The 19,052-nt window shown below is 42.9% G+C and overlaps 1 protein-coding gene across 2 annotated transcripts in view; it reads right to left on the bottom strand.

Moving 5' to 3' along the window:
- FAM53A (family with sequence similarity 53 member A) overlaps positions 1–19,052 on the bottom strand; it is a 69,965-nt gene that overhangs the window by 26,243 nt on the left and 24,670 nt on the right. Inside the window, exons 3-4 of one of the 2 annotated variants that reach the window (XM_005490829.4) lie at positions 16,236–16,290; positions 11,667–12,469 (exon numbers count right to left, since the gene is read on the bottom strand). In XM_005490829.4, the coding sequence (XP_005490886.2) occupies positions 11,667–12,469; positions 16,236–16,290 (858 nt within the window). The remainder of the gene's footprint in view (positions 1–11,666; positions 12,470–16,235; positions 16,291–19,052) is intronic. The other variant, XM_074540484.1, reaches the window with a different exon arrangement.

The following is a 19,052-nucleotide window of genomic DNA, read 5'->3' as shown; positions in this document are numbered from 1 at the left end:
TGTGAGACTATACAAGAAGCCTCAGATGTGCCCTGGCGCTCTTAGGACAAGTTTCCTGTTCTACAAAACCTGTTTTGAAAGGCTTTCCTCCTCAAAAATGGCTGTTCCTTGGACAAGGTACAAAGACTAACAGCTCTGTGTCAAAAACCACCAATAACCAAAGGAACTTTGCTAGTTCTGCACCAGGCACAGAGCTATAGATGAACACCATCAGATGCAGCGCAATAGCAGGGATCTGGAGAGCACGGATGCTCAGCAGACACCAAATGCTATGGGCAGGACTCTCCCACCAGTGAGAGCTCTGATGATCAAGTGCCCCAGGCTACTCTCAGAAGCAGCCAAATACTGACAACTGGAAACTTCTAGCTCACTGAAGTAATTATTTGTAGTACTTTGAACTAAGCTAAAAATACATAGTCTTTGATATATCAAGGATCCTTCTTCTCATCTAAATCAGTATGAAGCTAGCACTACACACACACCAATACAAAATATATCACTTGTCCCCCTCACTACAACAATAATTACTTTTTAATAGACTACAGTTTCATTTTTAATAGATTATAGCTTAATCTATGAGGCCCTAAAATATACCCACAAAAACTAGGCAAATAAAACCCCCAGAAGGTAACCCTGTGATATCAATTCATATTGGTTTGGTACCATGATATAAAAAGCTAGCATTTAAAGGTTTCACATATCAGATCAAATCATAAACTGGGTAGAGAATGTTTCTCTAAACCACCCCAGTGAAAGTAAAAATACCTGTCAGGTGCTAAAGCTTAGCAGGACCAGGACACTAATTATCCATGATTCATTAGCCATCCCACAAATCTGTTACTGCTTCCTCATATGGAAAGTTCTCAAGGACTGTCATAGTCTGAAGCCTGGCAGTCCAGAAGATGACTCACTCACTTTGAGACAAAACATTATTACCAAAATATAATGCCTGTTTCATACAGACACTGTAATCACCATTGTATTTGAAAGAGGAAAACAAGGAAAAGGAATTCAGCTTCCCTTCCTCTGAGTCCTCCTCATACAAAACCCAAACCACAGGGGTGGCAAGGGGAGGGGAGTGAGGAAGGGAAAAACAAATGCTGAAGTGGTTTCCATAACCAAACCCTCCATGATTTCAAAGCATGTACGACATGAACACGCTGCAGAGTGACCACAGGAAAGCACAGCTCCAGGGAAGATAATGCCTTACGCCAGTGCCTTGCATGCTGCCATCTGCTTAAGGACATCCTCAAACAACAAAAGCTCAAGTGGTTGGAGAGCCCAGACTTAAAATTACACAATAGAGGTTGTGAAAAGAAGTGTTTCACAGTTAACATATCTTCATCTACATAAAATAAAACACAAGAAAACTAAAGCAGCAAGTGATGAAGGTCTCTAATACAGAACAAAAAAGGATACAGTTTAAGTTACTTTTTATTCCATATACAGAACTTACCTGAAAAAATTCATTCAAGTTCCCAGTAAACACTTTATTGGATGGGGCAGGGGCAGTCTCAGTTACACCCCAGAGTCAAAAAGAACTGGGAGGAAATTGAGGAGCAGTAGCTTCAACATCTCATTTCATATTTAATTACAAAGACCCTTCTCTCTAGCTTCATTCAATTGTAAATTATCTAAACTGTTAAGTTCAAGAAATTACTAGAGCAAACATTAATTCCTATCAGAGATGCTTCTACTTGAGTTAAAAAGTTGTATTTTTTTAAGAAAAATCAAAAATACTGAAAACCTTGAAATTCAAGCATCCCTCTCAGCTTTGATGCTTAGGGCACCCAAACATCTCCTTCCTGCCATGACTACACTCTAAGGTAGCCCTGCTCAGGCTTACACCCTCTGCACAGGAACTGCACCCATAAAGGGGCACACAGACTGTGCAAAAGCAAAGGGAATTCCACAGGCAGTGTCTCTGACAAGGAAATCCACTTTGAGCTGAGCTACATGTCCCTGGATGGAGCCCACAAGTTCTACATGAAAAGCTCACACACGTCAGTTCAGCAGCTACACACCATTGACACCATCTGGGATCTAAAGTCCTACAACATTCACTGTTAAATTAAGTTATGACCTGCTCTGCCTTTCTTTTAGGCAGATAGTGCAAGGTTTATACAATGTTTGCCTCCTTCTGGGAAAAAAAATCTATTAGATTAGATACTATTCTCCATTAGCAAACTGTTCTCATTTGTACAAAAATTCATCACAACACATTAAAGAGCTAAAAATCACACTTAAATCTCTGCACCTACCCAGTAGCAGAGAAAGTTCCTAATGTTTGCTCCCCTAAAGGCCCTTTCAAGTCAGTCATGGCACAAGTGTTGTCCTTAGGCACTGCTGCCAGACACATTTTGGTGGAAATTCTCAGCTCTTTGTACAAGAGTTCTTCTGTTTTCACCTGGTACACTGCCTGAACTTATTTAAAAAATTAAAGCTTAATTTTGCTGTGTTGCTTTGCTGACTATTAAGCATAATACCCAGTTTTAAAAATAAAGATTTTAACACGCTTCACGTTAAAAATCATCTGAGAAAGGATGGAAAATGAACATCAGTTTTGCAACACCACAGTGTTAATAGGAACTGTGTAATTATAGATAAGCCTTTTAACTGATGTTAACAAAGTCACTCTTGAAACAGAAAAATTTAGAGACCTCCTACGTTACTTTCACACAACAGATGTGCAGTTCATCTATTTAGGATTAGAAGGAAGAAAGAGCCATACAACTATGCCAGAAATGACAAAATCCAACTCAAAACTGATTGTCAGATAGTAACATAACGCCCAGTGGAAAATACAGATTTTTGACAAGGTTAAAAAGCTGTCTTTAAGCTTAAGTCAACTATTTATGCCACAAATGCATACTCTAAAAATAGTTCTCATACCCCCCTGAAAATACTACTGTTATTTAAGCAAGTTCCTGCTCAAACAATGGACACAGCAAAGAAACAAGTACTAGCTGCTACATATGATTAAGAAGTTTAGAAGAATGCTATACTGATTTATAATGGCATAAAATATAGTTGTGGGGGGGGGGTGTTTTGGTTGTTTGGGGTTTCTTTTAAATATTTGGAGCTTAAGCCCACTTACAGGCTTTTTACTCTGGTGCAATACATGTTAAAGAACTTCTTTTTAGTTCTTGAAAACAGCAGTTGAGCATTCCTAACATAAGTACTCCAACATAGGAAGCAGCATCTGTATAACACCTTCTATAAGTAGGGTAAATAAAGCTGAAAAAGGTTCATCAGTTTCTACACAATATTCACTTCATTGACCTATTTTACTGGAGTACTTTGAAGGGGTTTAAACCAAGAGACCTAACTATTAGGGAAAGGAATAGTGTAAATGTTTAACTGGAAATGGAGATCTAGCTGAACCTCACCTGGCCCCACTCAAGTCCTTGAAGCTCTGCGAGAAGTTCTCATCCCTGGCTATTATTTCTCATAGCAAAAACTCTTGCTCATGTGTAATTCTCTAACTCTTGAAAAAAAAAAAATTCCAGGCCAAAAAATCAGAGTCATTCATAAATTTTTCACAAAGCAGAGAAGTGTAGCTGGATACAGGCTCCCAGGCTCTAGGTAGCACAGTTAATATCTGCTATTCCTCCTCTTGTTCCTGCAAAAGTTGTTTTCAAATGGAGACTGAGACATCTCACATGTTTTTATTAACTAGACGATCAGGAAGATTAAAGCTCTATTTCCATGAAATATTATCATGACAGTAGGAAAGAGATCCAAAAATACATGACACTATCTTAAGTGAGTCTGAATAACTTTTACAGCTTAGGCAATATTGCCCCTGCTTCCCACAAGAGACTCTTTTATCTGTTAAGGAAACCACATCCCTGGAAGCATTTAAAAGGCTACAGAGGACCAAATACTGGAAAAATATATATTGTGGGAAGTAAGTATGCATCAACAGAGAATGGGACAAGATGATCTAGGACATCTTTCCTCAGCCATGATTTCCACAATCGTTTTTCACAGATTGATAGCCAAATGTCAATAGCTACTCACACAGAATTTGATTTAAACTGCTGTACACAATTTTTTATTTAATTTGACATTATGGGAGGTTTCATCACAGTACATAGCAGATGCATATTGCTTAACTTCAGAGAGGCAAATTTAACACACAGTCTAAGTCAAAAATACTTGGAAATGTATTAGACATGTGTTGTGCAGGGAGGTGCAGAGCTCAGGAACACCTGAGCTCTTCCAGCAGTCACTGGTGCTGCAGCTGCCCCCGGCCATCAGTGACGTTTGCTGAGAAGTAAATGCCACAGGAGGAGGCACCTCAACAAACTGCCCCCACCCTGCTCTCCAAGGAGAACTGCTTCCTGATCCTAGCCATTCTCTGGCCTCTTCACTCATTTATGTCAAACAAATATAGCTTGACCGACCTCTAGCAGACTGAAGCCAACTTGCACTTCATTGTCCAAACTCCTGCAGGCATAGCAGGAGTTGATCTTAGCTCTGCTGAAGCTTAGAGGAACTGCAAGTGCCTTACTGTACTCATTTTCATTCAGACATTTGTCCTCCAAGACTAGATTACTCTAAAACAAAAACCACACTGAAATATTGAAGTCTTTAGCCTCTTGCACATAGGGGGATGCTGCATGGGCAAAGAGTAGAAAACTCTCCTTGAGGTTCACTGCTTACAATTCATTTCCAGCTATAAATTATGCTTATGCCTAGAATTACACAAAATGGATTTGAAACACTGTTTTACTTAGCTGGGCAATTTTGATGCAATGTTGATGCTTGAAATACAAATCATGTTATCTTTTGCTTTCTTGGTTTATGATCACTTACAGAAATTACCACCACAGGAAGAAAAAAAAAAAACCCAACAAGTCCCCAAAGTGTTTTTCAAAGCAAAGGTAGGCCAGGATTAGTTCTATTTTTCAAATGTGAAGTTAAAGGCTCCCCTGGTAATAGGCATTTAATTTTAAAAAGAACTAGAATTCTGTTCCTGGCTCAATTACTTCATTCATAGCTGCTCTTTTTGGTCTCAATCTTATACAAGGGGAAACTACTACTGTTGTACATCTATATTTGCCACCATTTTATTGATCCCAATCAAGCCCAGCCCAATCCTTCTGTACATATTACTCATCTGTAGTGCATTTTCCACAAAGCATATTCCAAAACCCAAGGGCACTGAGGGTGCCCTGCAGCACAAGAGACCCACACGCAGTGCAAGGACACGCAGCACCTATTCCATCTGAGCAGGGCTGCACCATCCCTGCAGTGCACCGTGTCACACACAGAACAGCCAGACCCCCATGCTGACCAGGAGGCACATCTTGCAGTGAATCTCAAGGGCTGAAGTGATGATGTGCTGCAGCTGTAATGAGAGACCCTCCCCAATCACACTGCACTCGTGTGCAAGGCACAGAGCAGCCTGTGCTGACTCCAAAGCAGAATGACATCTACCCCAAATAACCTGTTTGTTCCCATTCAGACAGGAGGCTACGAGAGACAAGCTTTACATAAGCATCTCAAGCTATTTAAAGCAAGATGTTTACTATTTCCAGAACACAATCTGAATGAACTTCATGAGCCAGCACTTAACCTACTTTAGCCAGTGCAGCCCTGACTCACAGGGCAGGCACCCTGTGAGCTTAGTGAGGGACTTGATATCACTTCTTTATCTTGTACATGCTAAAACAGCAACCTGGGAGAGAGCTTAACAAAGGGAGCAGCTCCTTCCCTACACTAATCACAACAAGAATTCAGAGAATTAAGAAGAATGCTTCTACATTTACTTAAACTTAGTGAGGTCACAGTATGGCTAATACATAAACCTGTCCCCACACTAACCATTACAGTAACCTCAAAGGTCAAAACCCAGCCATTGCCTGGCAGTTCTCAGACTGCAACCGCACATTTTGTTACCCTGGCTTACATAACTAAATAAAATAATTAGTATTACAGCTCACCCTTATAGCTATTCACAACGGCTTCTACAAACTGGCCCACACAAAGTGAAACAAGTAAGTGGATGTAGAGATTGCACAACAGAGATCAGGAGTTACCAGGAAAGTCTCTAATAAAAGCAGCAGCAATCTGACCCAAGTTCAGTTGCAACACTGCTGATGTGCTCTGCCCTTTATTAAGTACTGCCTTCTCCCACCCTTCACATACCCACCCCCAAAATTCACCTCTGCTTTTGTATATGTTTTTAAACTGCTGTTTTAACCAACTGCTGTTGGTCGAAATCACTCCCAACTAGTCCTGCTGCTCATTCTCACATGTAAGTGATACTAATTTGGCTGTTTTGGTCAAAGTTGATGTATTTGACTCATTTGTTCACACTCACCCTGTGAGAAACCCTCATTCCTATACAGAGCCATTACACTACCATCTGCAGCATAAAGGCAGTAGTCATAACGCAATTTTAACTCAATTTACTTTAAGGATCAAAGTTATCCAAATGTTTTGCCTGCTGACGAGCTGAAACTTCAAGAAAGACTAAATCAAGCATTCAGGTGTTGCAGGTGATGAAGAACTGCTTACAAAAATTAAATTGTTGCCTAACACCACGGAGGTCCAAGACATAGGATTGAAAAAACTGATTATCAATAGAAAATAGCTATCAGTAGTTGTCAGAGTTCGAACCACTGATGCACACTGGCAGGAGCCAGGCCATGCTGGAGGAAGTATCACATTGCACACTCGTTGCTCCTGCATCCCTACAGCAGCTGCTCTGGCTGGGCAGGGTGCCAGCTGCAGCTCTGACCTGACCTGGGGTGGCATTTAGGAGCTCTCAGGACCAAGAAAACCCAGTAGTAGAAAATCCAGATGACTTTCAAGCATTTCTAAGAAAAGAAGCACCCTGTACTAGGAAAGTACAGCTTCAGTCCTGAGTTATTTGACCGTTTAAAGACCCTTAAAACTCTTCATTGTGTTGTCTTATCAGTCTAATGTTAACTAATGCATGAGATGCCCCAGGATTCAATAGCTGAAACTATTACTGATGTGGATAAAGCCAGGTATTTGGTGTTCACTACTTAACCAGACCAAGCACCACTTCACAGAAAACACAAACAGTTTGGGATTTTAAAGTATGCTACCAGGATTATTACTTTCTGGAACCTCATGCCACCACACTGGGGGAGGAGTAACACAAGAATGTTGAACATCAGAAAGACTTCAAACTACAGTGTGGTGTTTGATCTAAAACAGAATTAAATCTCACTGTCACAGTAAAACTTGCTTACACACCAAAAAACACGTGCAACCCCTTGGCTGCTCTTGCCTTGTCGCACCTCAGGATCAACTGACATAACTCACGAAGCAGAACGCTGGAAAAAGCTCAGCAGTTCCCACTTGAGCAAAGAAACGTTTCTGTGCTCCAGCTGCAGTTAGCAGTGTAAACACCACCCTGGGTCACTGCGGGCAGCCTCAGACAGAGCGGGTTTGCTGCAGGAGAGCGCAGAGAGGCTGCTGGCCACGCTCAGCATCTGCACACAGCACGGTGGCAGTGACAGTGCCCGCTGCCAGGGAGGGCTGGCACTGCCCGCTGCAGCCAGCGCCTCATTGCTCCCTCTGATCTGCCTGTGAGCAAACGCTCACGGGGCACAGACACCGCTCACGGGGCACACACACCGCTCACGGGGCACACACACCGCTCACGGGGCACACACACCGCTCGCGGGGGCACCGACACCGCTCACGGGGCACACACACCGCTCGCGGGGGCACCGACACCGCTCGCGGGGCACACACACCGCTCGCGGGGCACACACACCGCTCGCGGGGCACACACACCGCTCGCGGGGCACACACACCGCTCGCGGGGCACACACACCGCTCGCGGGGCACACACACCGCTCGCGGGGCACACACACCGCTCGCGGGGCACACACACCGCTCGCGGGGCACAGACACCGCTCGCGGGGCACAGACACCGCTCACGGGGCACACACACCGCTCACGGGGCACACACACCGCTCACGGGGCACACACACCGCTCACGGGGCACACACACCGCTCACGGGGCACACACACCGCTCACGGGGCACACACGCCGCTCACGGGGCACACACGCCGCTCACGGGGCACACACGCCGCTCACGGGGCACACACGCCGCCTGCCTTCTGCTGCGCTGCAGCTCCCACGGCTCTCCCTGCACACAACACTGAACGGACAGAGTAACTGTGTGCCTTCAGGGGCTGCAAACAGCTAATGCTTGTGTTATCTTGTCCTACAGTCTTTTCCACTTGTTTTTACAGCTGTCTACATGTCCTAGAAGGTCTGATGTTTCACAAGTTTGGATTTTCAGCTTCTAGTGCAGAAAAAGATGCTTCCCGAATTTAGCACTACGTGAGAGCTAAGCAGGCCTGTACAGCAATCTGCCTGAACGCTTCCATCTCTTTCTGCATACATGAATCACTCACTTTACTGGATATTAATGTAGCATTTTCCACCAGAATTGAAGGTATGGCATATTCCTTCCCAAGAGGGCATGAAAACCTAAACCAGAGGGGGAGTGAAGTGTGAAGGTCTGTGGAAGAATAAAACAAAGTCAAAGTACACAGAAATAAACAGTTTATGGTATTCAGAGCTGCCTGCCCAACTTCTTTACCTCTTCTAAATAAAGGTGGAAATCAGAATATTAAGGATGCAACAGTGGAAGGAGCAAGCCAGGAACAAGGACAGAAATCGAGGCATGGATAAATTAATTATCTGAATTTTCTCATCAATGAATTCTGAACTTTAAAAGCAATGACAATGGAAACTTTACTGTCAGAATTACACTTTTGATTTTCTAGCACTAATATTTATCAAATTAATAGGGACTGAAGCAACAACCAACAAGCACATTTTCAAAACTCAACTAGCAAAAAAACCAGTTCAGTAATGGAAATAAGCCCAAAACAAAAAACCAACAGCAAAACAAAAACAAGAAAATAAAACACACCTTTCATTCCCTTCTGCCTCTAAAGCTTCACCCAACCACAGCTATTCAAGATCTTCATTCAAATGTAAGAACCCTTGCTTCAAGCTGAAGTAAACAAATCCTTTAGTGCTGAAAAATACTGATTTGAGAGAATTCCTTGCTGAGAAGCCTTGTGTAACTTCAGCAAGTGTTTGTGCAAACCTCTCAGGACACCAGAGCATTGGCAGAAATGTCTGCAGCCCCAAAACTTTCATCTTCAAGCAGTTGTAGCTCCAATATACCACCTTCAGATCTATCATAAATCATATCTGCCCCATGTTAACTTCTCCACAAGCACTATTATCTAACTGCTGACCTGGTTTTGAGCAACCACCTGGTAAGTTGAGCTTTTTAGGAAGATTTGAGAACATCAAAATATTTGCAGTAAAGCTTAAAACAAAAATCCTTAAAAGCACTTGTTTTCAACAGAGGTCTTTCACAAACTGACTTGGAAGTGAATTTGAATCACAGAAAAAGTATTTTTGGAAACAATAAGGAGCCATCAAGATACATGAAAGGAAGGTCTGACTGAACTTCCCCTAATGGAAGCCCCATCTTCACTGAGCTCTATGCAGATGCAGCCCATCTTGTGTGACACTTCCACACAAGCTCTCTGTAGCATTAGCTCAGGACATTGCGCACAGCAGTCATTTTGCTTAAGACCACAATGTAAATTTCAAAGCATATACATCTGCTAGGATTTGGGGCATGCAGAGAAGGTAAGATAAGAAGACTTCTACAATAAAATGGGTCAGCAAGCTGACATTCTAAAAACCCTGATATTCCTTGGAAACTTAATTCAATTTTTGCTTCAAATGTTTCCAGTACTTGCCTCATTTTTCAACAGATGCTTTCATTAAGGTTTAGCATGTTTGGAAATTGATGTATTTCCAAGCTATAGTTTGTGCCTTGGATTAAACCACACAGTAGTATCTTAATAGGAAGATTCTACTGAAATAGCTGGAAAGAAAGCATCAGGTCTTGACACTGCAGAATAAACTACTCATCATGAAATCATCACTTCAAAAGAGTCTTACAGGAAAAAACAGTCAAGACTGGCTAAATATTAGTGCATATACAATTCTGCAGCAATTCTAAACAGCCAAAAAACTTCCTATAGACATGGGCTGTAACAGGTTTCCTCCATACACACTGCTGTATGGATTATTTAAAAGGTGTAAGATCTGAGCAACTGAAGCTATTCAGTGGCCTGAAATATTGCATCTCCCCTCCAGAGCTTGAAGAATGCAAGCACTGAGCCTAGCAAAAAAAGGGGCAGGTTTTCAATTTTACATAAAGAAACCTGCACCAGACCACACAGGCAGTTGAAAGGCAAATCCAATAATACTTCTGGTCTAGATTAGCAAACTAATCCCAGCAGTGATTAACACAGAGAAACAGGTAAGATCTGATTAGCTAACTAGCAAACTTGCATCTTAGCCAAAACTCAGAACACTGTCTAGTCATACCTAGAACAGAACTGATTATCAACCTTATCAGTAACTACACAGATTGCTTTACCCCCACAGCTCCACCAAAAATGTTATATTTTTAAAGAGGAAAATCCTTTAAGACATAAGGAAGTTGTTTCACAAAAGTACAAGGGAAGGACAGTTGTCATCATAGAGACTTTTACCCAAGTGGATATAAATCAGTTAGCATCAGACAGTTCCAGTATCTGTCTGACTGGTATTTTGATATAAAGCCTACGAATACTGGGTACCACACACTGCATGTTTTAGCCAACACTGTATCCTATTCAGCTTTTCCTTTGCACAGTGCATCACATAAGGGACACTGGTGCACAACTGTGTTCCTTCCTTACAATTTTACTGCTGCTTTTGCAAACTGCCTCCTCACCACTGGCCATAACAGAACTATCACACAAACCTTCCAAGCCTGCTGTCTACTGAAGGCAGTAGGGTTATATTCACAAGCACAAAGTGTTCTCTGACCATAATGTCAGACTCAGTTTTACATTTTTAACTGTAGCACTCAACTCTGTTGATCAAGAAACTCCAAAGAAGTGAGTTCTGCTACATGCATTTGTATTACATACAAAGTATAGGCATGAACTGAAGTTTTCTAGCTCTTGAATCAGCACCTCTGATGAGGAGGGAAGTACAACTCTAAAGAAAATTCTGGAGTAAAACACCTCTCCATTGAGCTAGAGCACCTGTAGTTGCCTTATTAGAATACTACCTCTTTCCAACTGCTTATTTGAAGTTTCTTTAGTCAATCCATTTATACAGGGGTCTGCTTGCTCTTACTTAGCTTCATAGAATTACTCAAACCAAGGGAAGTAAGATTACTCCGAAATTATTGCAAGGGGGAAGACAGTGGTATCAACTTTTTCCTACCATGTCTACTCCATTCCTCATGGCGTCCTTGCTTTTCAAAAAGCAAGCCATTTTTCTGTGGTCACTACTTTTAAACATCTTTCCAGAGCTCTCAGCATTCTATATGCTTCCAAATATATTCTGTATGCTTCAGAACATCAGAATATATTCTATATGCTTCAGATCTTGAACTGGGTTTCACAGGCAGAACCTAAGTGGCATTAGGGTACAGCACAAGCATCCTGCTCTCCTGCCAAAGGTGACAGACCCAGGGCACAAGCACACCTACAACAACTACAAATTAGCACCGCTCATCTAGGAACACCCTTTCCGCAAGAGCTCCCATCCCACAGCGAGCAAAGCAAAATCTCACCCGTGTCATTTTAAAAAAGTCTAAGGATGGCCTGTTCCATCGTACATCCTCCTCCCGCCTGCGCTTCAGCCGGCTTTTCTTCTCGTTCAGCACGCAGGGCTGCGAGCGGCACCGGAGCAGGCCCTGCCGCCGGCTGAGCTCGGGCGTGGAGGTGGGAGTGCTGCTGGCTGAAGGCAAGAGGGTCCCCGTCTCCGTGATGTGCTCCTGCGAGAGGGACAGGCGGCGCCTCGGGTTAAAGTCACAAGGGCCGCCGGAATTCCAGCGGGTGCTGGAGCTCGTGCTGCCCTCGCTGCTGTCCACAAACCCGCTGCTGGCAGAGGAAGGTCTGGGTACCGGAGAGGTGTTGAAGCTGGTGACGGTGAAGACGTTGTTTAGGGACAGGATGTTCTGTGGCAGGCTGATGCTTGTGCTTCTCTGCAAGGTGGCACTTCCGTGGCTGTTGCAGCGCTGCAAGGTCGCGCTGCCGCCGCTGTTACAGCGTCTCTTGGACACAGGAGTCCACACCTTGGAGCCGCCGGGCTTCCAGGGCGAGCGGCAGCGCGCCAGCTCGTCGGGCTCCGACAGCGAGCGGCAGTGGCGCTTGGTGGGCGGCGCCAGCGGCTGGCCCGCGTTCTCGGTGAGGTTCAGCTCGCTGATCCAGCCCGACACCATGGACGCGCCCGACGCCTCCTGCTGCCACGGCAGGCTGCCATGGCCGGCGGCGCCGGCGCTGAACGGGCACGCCGCGAACGGGTACGCTGAGCTCCGGCTGCTGTCCGCCTGCACCGCGTAACCGCCATTCAGAGCTTTCCAAGGACTGTCTTCTGAAAGCAACACAAGAGACAGGTCAGGGTGACAGCAGAAAGAACAATTCGTGTTAAGCCTAGTCTAATGTAAAGCCATCGAAACCATCTTTAGAAGGACGAGCCATAAACACTCAGGTCCTAATCAAAATTTCACGCTATAAAAATAAGTAGAAAATTCAAAAACACAAAGACCAAAGTATTTAATCAGGAACCAATGAGGTATTCCAATATATATGTACCTTGCTAATACATCTTCCTTTACACCGAATAACTACAATGGTTTTTTTTCAGTGAGCAACACGACAGTTTCCTACTGCACAGTACACACTACAATTAAATCAGACTAGTGAACAAGCTCAGGTACAAACAAAACAGATTAACAACATAAGATGCTGTTGAGAACACAGATTCTTGCAAGAAGCCATCAGGGAACTTTTTAATTTTTTATGCAAGAGCTGGATAATCACTTCAAACTGCTGTTCTTCATTTAGCTCTTATGCTTTTCTATCAAAAACACCTTATTAAAGAAAAGTTCCAAAGGATGTTCACATTCACTGCTCTGAAAAGCTTTACTTTAAATTAAAACAGTATAACGTTAAATCAGACCGAAGACTGTTGCTCCCCCCCTTACATTCTGACTATAAGAAAAAACTTCAAATCTTAATTTAATGCAATGCATAAAATAAAGTATCCCTTAAGAACCCCCTGCAAGTCTTGATGAGAATGCAGACACAGTGCACAACTTCTCATCTGAAGTGGCGAGGCTGGGTTAAAAGCAGTCTGCCAGTGCAGCCTCTCGCTCTTTTGTGAAGCGTTTCTTTGAGAACATTCTGCACATTTTACAGCTGTTCCTCCACATTATACAATGAAGTGTAAGAAGAACTACAGCAGACTTTGGATTTGCAAATTGAAAAGCAGCAAAACTGTTGGCCAGCTAACAGTGCTTCATGCTTGGTTAGAAAATTTGCTAATTTAAACCAATTAGCCAAATAAGTTTCACTTATCCTGGCTTTAAAGACAGAGCATTTAAAATACCCATTTTTTCCCATACATCTACTTTAAGAACCTAGATAGAGCCTAAACACTGAATACTAGTATATTCTTATGCTTGATTTTCTAAACTAAGTTTTAGAGTAATAAACAGCGAAAAGACTTGCTGAGTAGCTTTAAAAGTTGCAAACCCAAATAGTTGTACATGTTCCATGCCCAAAGTATGTCATGGATTATCCTGTTTATTTGGATCTTATTTAAAGAACACCCTATTGTCTCAAAATCATTTAACTGTGCAGACAGCTGGCCTATTCAAACATGTTTTATTAGAATTCCTCTGTCCTTCCTCCTCCATTCTCTCAGATGGGTACAACCACATACTGTGCTTTGCCTTAAGCATGCAAGCTCTTCAACGCAGGGACCATCCATAATTCAATGCAAGTAAAAGAGCCAACACAATGGGGTCCAGCTAATGTATGAAACTCCTAGCATCTACTGCAGGAGAATTTCCTAGCTGGAACTCACCTGATTTTTTTTTTTTTTTTAATCCTTAGGAAGCTTTCTTCCAGGCTAGGAGACTTATTTAAAAGTTTAATGTAAAAATAAAAAAGTCAAGAATCTGTGTTTTAATTGTTTACATGGCAGAAGCACCTAATAATTTAGTCTGGAAAACAGGTCTAAGATCAGAGTCCAATCATTAACTTAAATCCACCAAGTCCACCATTAAACCACGTTCCAAGTGCCTCATCTACATGTATTTTAAATACCTGCAGGGATGGTGACTCCACCACTGCCCTGGATACCCAGTTTCCATACTTGACAACCCTTCCAGTGAAGAAATTTCTCCTAACATGCAATCTAGGCCTCCCCTGGTGCAATTTGAGGCTGTTCCCTCTTGTCCTGTTACCTGCTATTCAGGAGAAGCCCTTCCCTCATGCACAAGACAGGTCACCTTGTTAAAGAATATTGAGTTGGTCCAGCAGGACCTGCCTCACACAAAGCCCAGAGTGACGGGCCTGCAGCTCCCAGATCCTCCTCCAGGCCCTGCTGGCAGGTGAGCGTCACATCAGGTGCCCTCCAGTCCCTGGTACCTCCCCAGAGAACAGGAGTGCTGGTTAATGCCAGAGTGGCTCAGTGAGCCCCATCCATGGCTCCCTCAGTCCTCCTGCGTGGGTCCCATGCAGCCCCACAGCCCTGGGTGGGCCTAAAGTGATGCAGCAGATCTCTGACCATCTCCCCTGGGATTATGGGGTCTTCATTCTGCTCCCCATCCCTGTCTTCCACGTCAAGGGGCTGAGCACCCAGAGAACAACTGGTCTTACTATTAAGGACTGAGGCAAAGAAGGCACTAAATACCTCAGCTTACATCATCCCTTGTCCCTATATCCTCCTTGCATCCAGTAGAGGATGGACATTTTCCTTAGCCCTCCTTCTGTTGCTGAAGCATTTACAGAAACATTTTAAATTGTGTTTTATGGCAGTAGCCAGATCAGCTTCTTGTTGAACTCTGGCCCTTCTCATGGTCTCCCTGCATAACCTGACAACATCCTCACAGTCCTCCTGAGTTGCCTTCCTCTCCCTCCAAAGGTCACCTCTCCTGGCTTTTCTCCTTAGCCTTGAGCTCCAGCCAAAGCTGTCTGTTCAAACAGGCCAACCATCTTCCCCACTGGCTCGTCTTTCAACAGCCTGCTCCTGCACCTTTAACATTTCCTTCTGAAAGCACATTCAGCCTTCCTGGACTCCTCTGCCATTCAGGACTGCCTCCCAAGGGACTCTGCCCACCAGCCTCCTACTCCTGCCCTCCACAAGTGCCAGCTGGCGGTTCTGCTCATCCCTGCCTCCTCCTTTCTCCAAGGATCCAAGCCCGGGCAGCCCCTGATCACCACCTCACCACCAGTCCTTCCCTGTTTAAAACCAGCAAGGTCTCTCCCCTGGCTGAGCTCGCTCATCAGCTGCATCAGGGAGTTTTTTTCCACAAGGTCCAGGAGCCTCCTGGACTGCTTCCCCCTGCTGTATTGTGTTTCCAGCGGACATCTGGTACCTTGAGGTCCCCCATGACAGGGCCAGTAATTGGGAGGCTTCTCCCAGCTGCTTACAGAGTATTCTGTCTGCCTCTCTTCATCCTGGTCGGGTGGTCTATGGCAGACTCCCACCAGGATATCTGCCTAGTTGGTAATGCTGTTTGGACAAAGCACCATTTGAAACTTCTCACAAACCAAGATTCCCATTTTATGAGGAATCCCACTGAGCAAATAAAGGTCCTCCTTGCTCAGAGAAAACATAACATGCAAAACTTCAACTCCATGCCTTAATAAGGCAGTACAAAGTTCACATATCAATAACTGGAACTCTTCTTTTTGCTAGATGAAGCTTATTCTAACAGGACCAAGGGGGAATGAAGGCAAATAACACTTCTATGAGGGCACTGGACTTCAGCTTCAGGTTTGCATCATGCTGGATGATCTGTGTGGCAAAGAATATAACAAGGTGTGCAAAGATTTCTAGCTGAGCAATCTGAAGATTTAACATGAAAAACAGCATTAGTGTGCTTCTGCACACCAAGGCAGATATTGAACAACAAAAAAAAAAGTGTTACACGGGCTTTTTACTATGCAAAGCAGATCACAAGTACAAAACTAACAACCAGCTATTCCCAGTATTGTTCAAAGACCAGCTTAAACCAGCAGGCTCTACAGCAGCATGCTCCATCCCCCTCACCTTATTTACAAAAGAAAGGCTGCTTGCTATACCAATTACCTCAGTAAAACACAGCTAAGGTTCCTGAAGAACTTACCATTTATTTCGAAAGGGAACAAGCTGCCACTTTTGTTCAGCTTCTCAGATGAGTACTGAAATCAATCAGAAAAAATAAGTTTTAACTGTGGAAAGAGTCAGCATTCACTTCAAGGAAACTGCATGCAGATTTTAGTTTTCCTATATGTGCAGTTAACAATGCCTTTAAAAGATGGGGTTTTCCAATGTAACTTGAAGAAATTCCTGAACAGCTGATCTTTATAAACAAGCCTCTGGCACTTAATCATTTGTAATGTTTTCTGATATATTGCTAAGTATCAAACTGTTTCAAGAGTTACAACATTAGCCCATGCAAATAAACTGGAAAATTAAGAGTGGTAATTCATCCTTAATGAAAGAGCTTTGATCCAATTCTCATTTCAGCAGTGAGGAAATTACAATCTGGCAGTTGGGTTTCCATTTTCAATCTTAAGGCTAGAAGGCAAAACACTTCATCTTCAACTAAGGGACAGGAATAGCTTTACCTAAATTAAATATACAAGGTCTTGAAGTTCACCACCATGAACACTGTTCCAATCATGCTTTATTAGTATTTTACATTTTCTTATAATCAATGCAGCGAATTTATTATTTTTTATTTCTTCAAAGTAGAAAAGCCATTGAAAAATATTTTTCCTATCATCAAAACATCTTTGGCAGACTGACTGCTTTTTAAATCTCAGTTTATTGGTGGAAAATAACATAACAGGCATGCTTAAAACAAGCTCTGTGTGTAAAGGCCTTCAATTAAGCCTCATCAGTAGCATCTACACAGTAAGACAAGTTTGTAGCTAATTTACCAAAAAAATATTACTACAAAGGCATTCTTAATGGTCTAGATTTCTCAGACAAAGCACAGAGCCTGCAAATCCAGCACCCTATAAAAGGAGCTATAAATAAGTGGCTCATAGCTCCATCAAGCCAAGGCTCCTCAGTCACTCCCCCACCACCACCTCAGGACGGAGAGGAAGATTGCTTTAAAAAACAGCAACACACTTTATGTGAACATTGTTCTTTGTGTATAGCCAGAGAAGACAGCATTGTACATACACTTCCTTTCCAGATACAAAGTCAATTTTTAAACAAACATCCTTGGGCTACAAAGCCTTTTCTTTGTGTTTTTCTGTAGAGCAGCACATAGCACTAGTGACAACTTTATATCCTTGAGTCCCACAGAGACAAACACTGAGCTGTGGTAATATTCCCTTGGTGTTACTGTTTCACAGGTAGGAAATAACAGAATAGATTAAAGGATACGAGAGCAATGAGATTTTTAATCTTATTTTTATAATCAGCATCTACATATGAGACAAAGCATTTCATTTTTACTTTGTAAATACATCTACAGATGCATTTATAACCTCTTTTTAAAGAAGCTACTCTGAGTAAACAGCAGAACCCCAAGTTTAAATCTCCATTGGATCTGCTGTTAATTAACAATTTAATTTTTATTAAATTCAATTCAATTCAAACTCCGATTCAAACCATCTGAAGTCTGCAACTTCCCAGTTCCATGGAATTCACATTTTAAAAGCCAGTACCCATCGTTTACTTTAATCAGGTACCAGCTTCATGTGAAACACAAGAGCACATTAAGGTAACAGTGGTTACATTTCCGCCGTCTCTGAAGGAAAAATGGACAAATTAGAGACTTAAAGATAAGGTCTTCCACCAAATTCTTCCTTTCCATCATTTCCCTAATAAAAGGCAATACCAACCTATGCAACTATCAGACAGTAGCTACAGAAAACGTTTTCATAACAAAATTCTGCGTCAAAAAGTCTTAGAGCTGATTTATCCTGAGCCAGATGAAAAGAGTAAGATGAGTTAATATGGGCATAATAGTTGGGGCTGTTTAAAAGACTACTTATTCACACAGGCCAAGATATTCAATACCCATAAGGAAAAGCACCTCAAGGACAATCTCACATGGCAGTTGATACTTAGTTTTTACAGTTTTCAGCCAAATGCATCTTTAAAAAGGTTCTCTCCATGAATGTCCAAGTTATTTGATTACCTGTACTTTTACCACCTTAAAAAGCCTTGTCCATCAGTTAGAGACTGAACTCCTTTATCTCTGACACCTGCAGAGCACTGAAACCATTTGCCAGGGGGCCCATGGAAAAAGCAGGATCACATACACACAGACCATGTGTCCTCCAAAGAACTGCAGTGTTCTCTGACTCGGAGAGAGCAACCCTGTCCTGCCAGCTCTTTCTGAGCAGGCTCTGGAGAAGTCAGCGCTCAGTTCCATGGCAAAGCAGACACATCTCCTCTGCCACTTGGCATCTCTTACACAGACTCCTCCTAAGTCGCAAAAAAAATTCTTTGCTAATTCTTTGGAGATTCAGACCAAAAACTCTAAGAACATGACATGTGACATCACATGCTGAAAGGGAAAGTAGGCTGCACTATTTCCAGCAAAAGCTCAAGGCACTGAAATAAGGGTTGAGTGACTAAAAGGACAGTAAGTAACAAATCTCCTTTACAATATATGCTTGGCTCTCTATAACTGAAACAAAAATACTTGTAAACAGTGTCTGCTGGTGTATTTTAACTACCTCTGGAAGCCTAAACTTGAGAAGACCTTGTCAGGCTGTAAATTTTTATAGGAGGGAGGATTTTTTTTTAATCTATACAGCACATGGCACAAGTCCCACTAGATATTACTGTAACAGGGCACTGAACCAGTTTATCAGCTCTCCTGGGCTGGCCACACTCTACCCTCCCCCAGTCATTCCCTTTGTGCTGGGAGCTACCCGAAGCTTCCTCAATTAATACTTTATTCTGATTATGCCTGAAAAGTGCTTGCAATTGC

The sequence above is a fragment of the Zonotrichia albicollis genome, chromosome 5 (genome assembly GCF_047830755.1).
Source record: "Zonotrichia albicollis isolate bZonAlb1 chromosome 5, bZonAlb1.hap1, whole genome shotgun sequence".
Classification (NCBI taxonomy): domain Eukaryota; kingdom Metazoa; phylum Chordata; class Aves; order Passeriformes; family Passerellidae; genus Zonotrichia; species Zonotrichia albicollis.
This window is presented reverse-complemented; position numbering and strand designations above follow the sequence as displayed.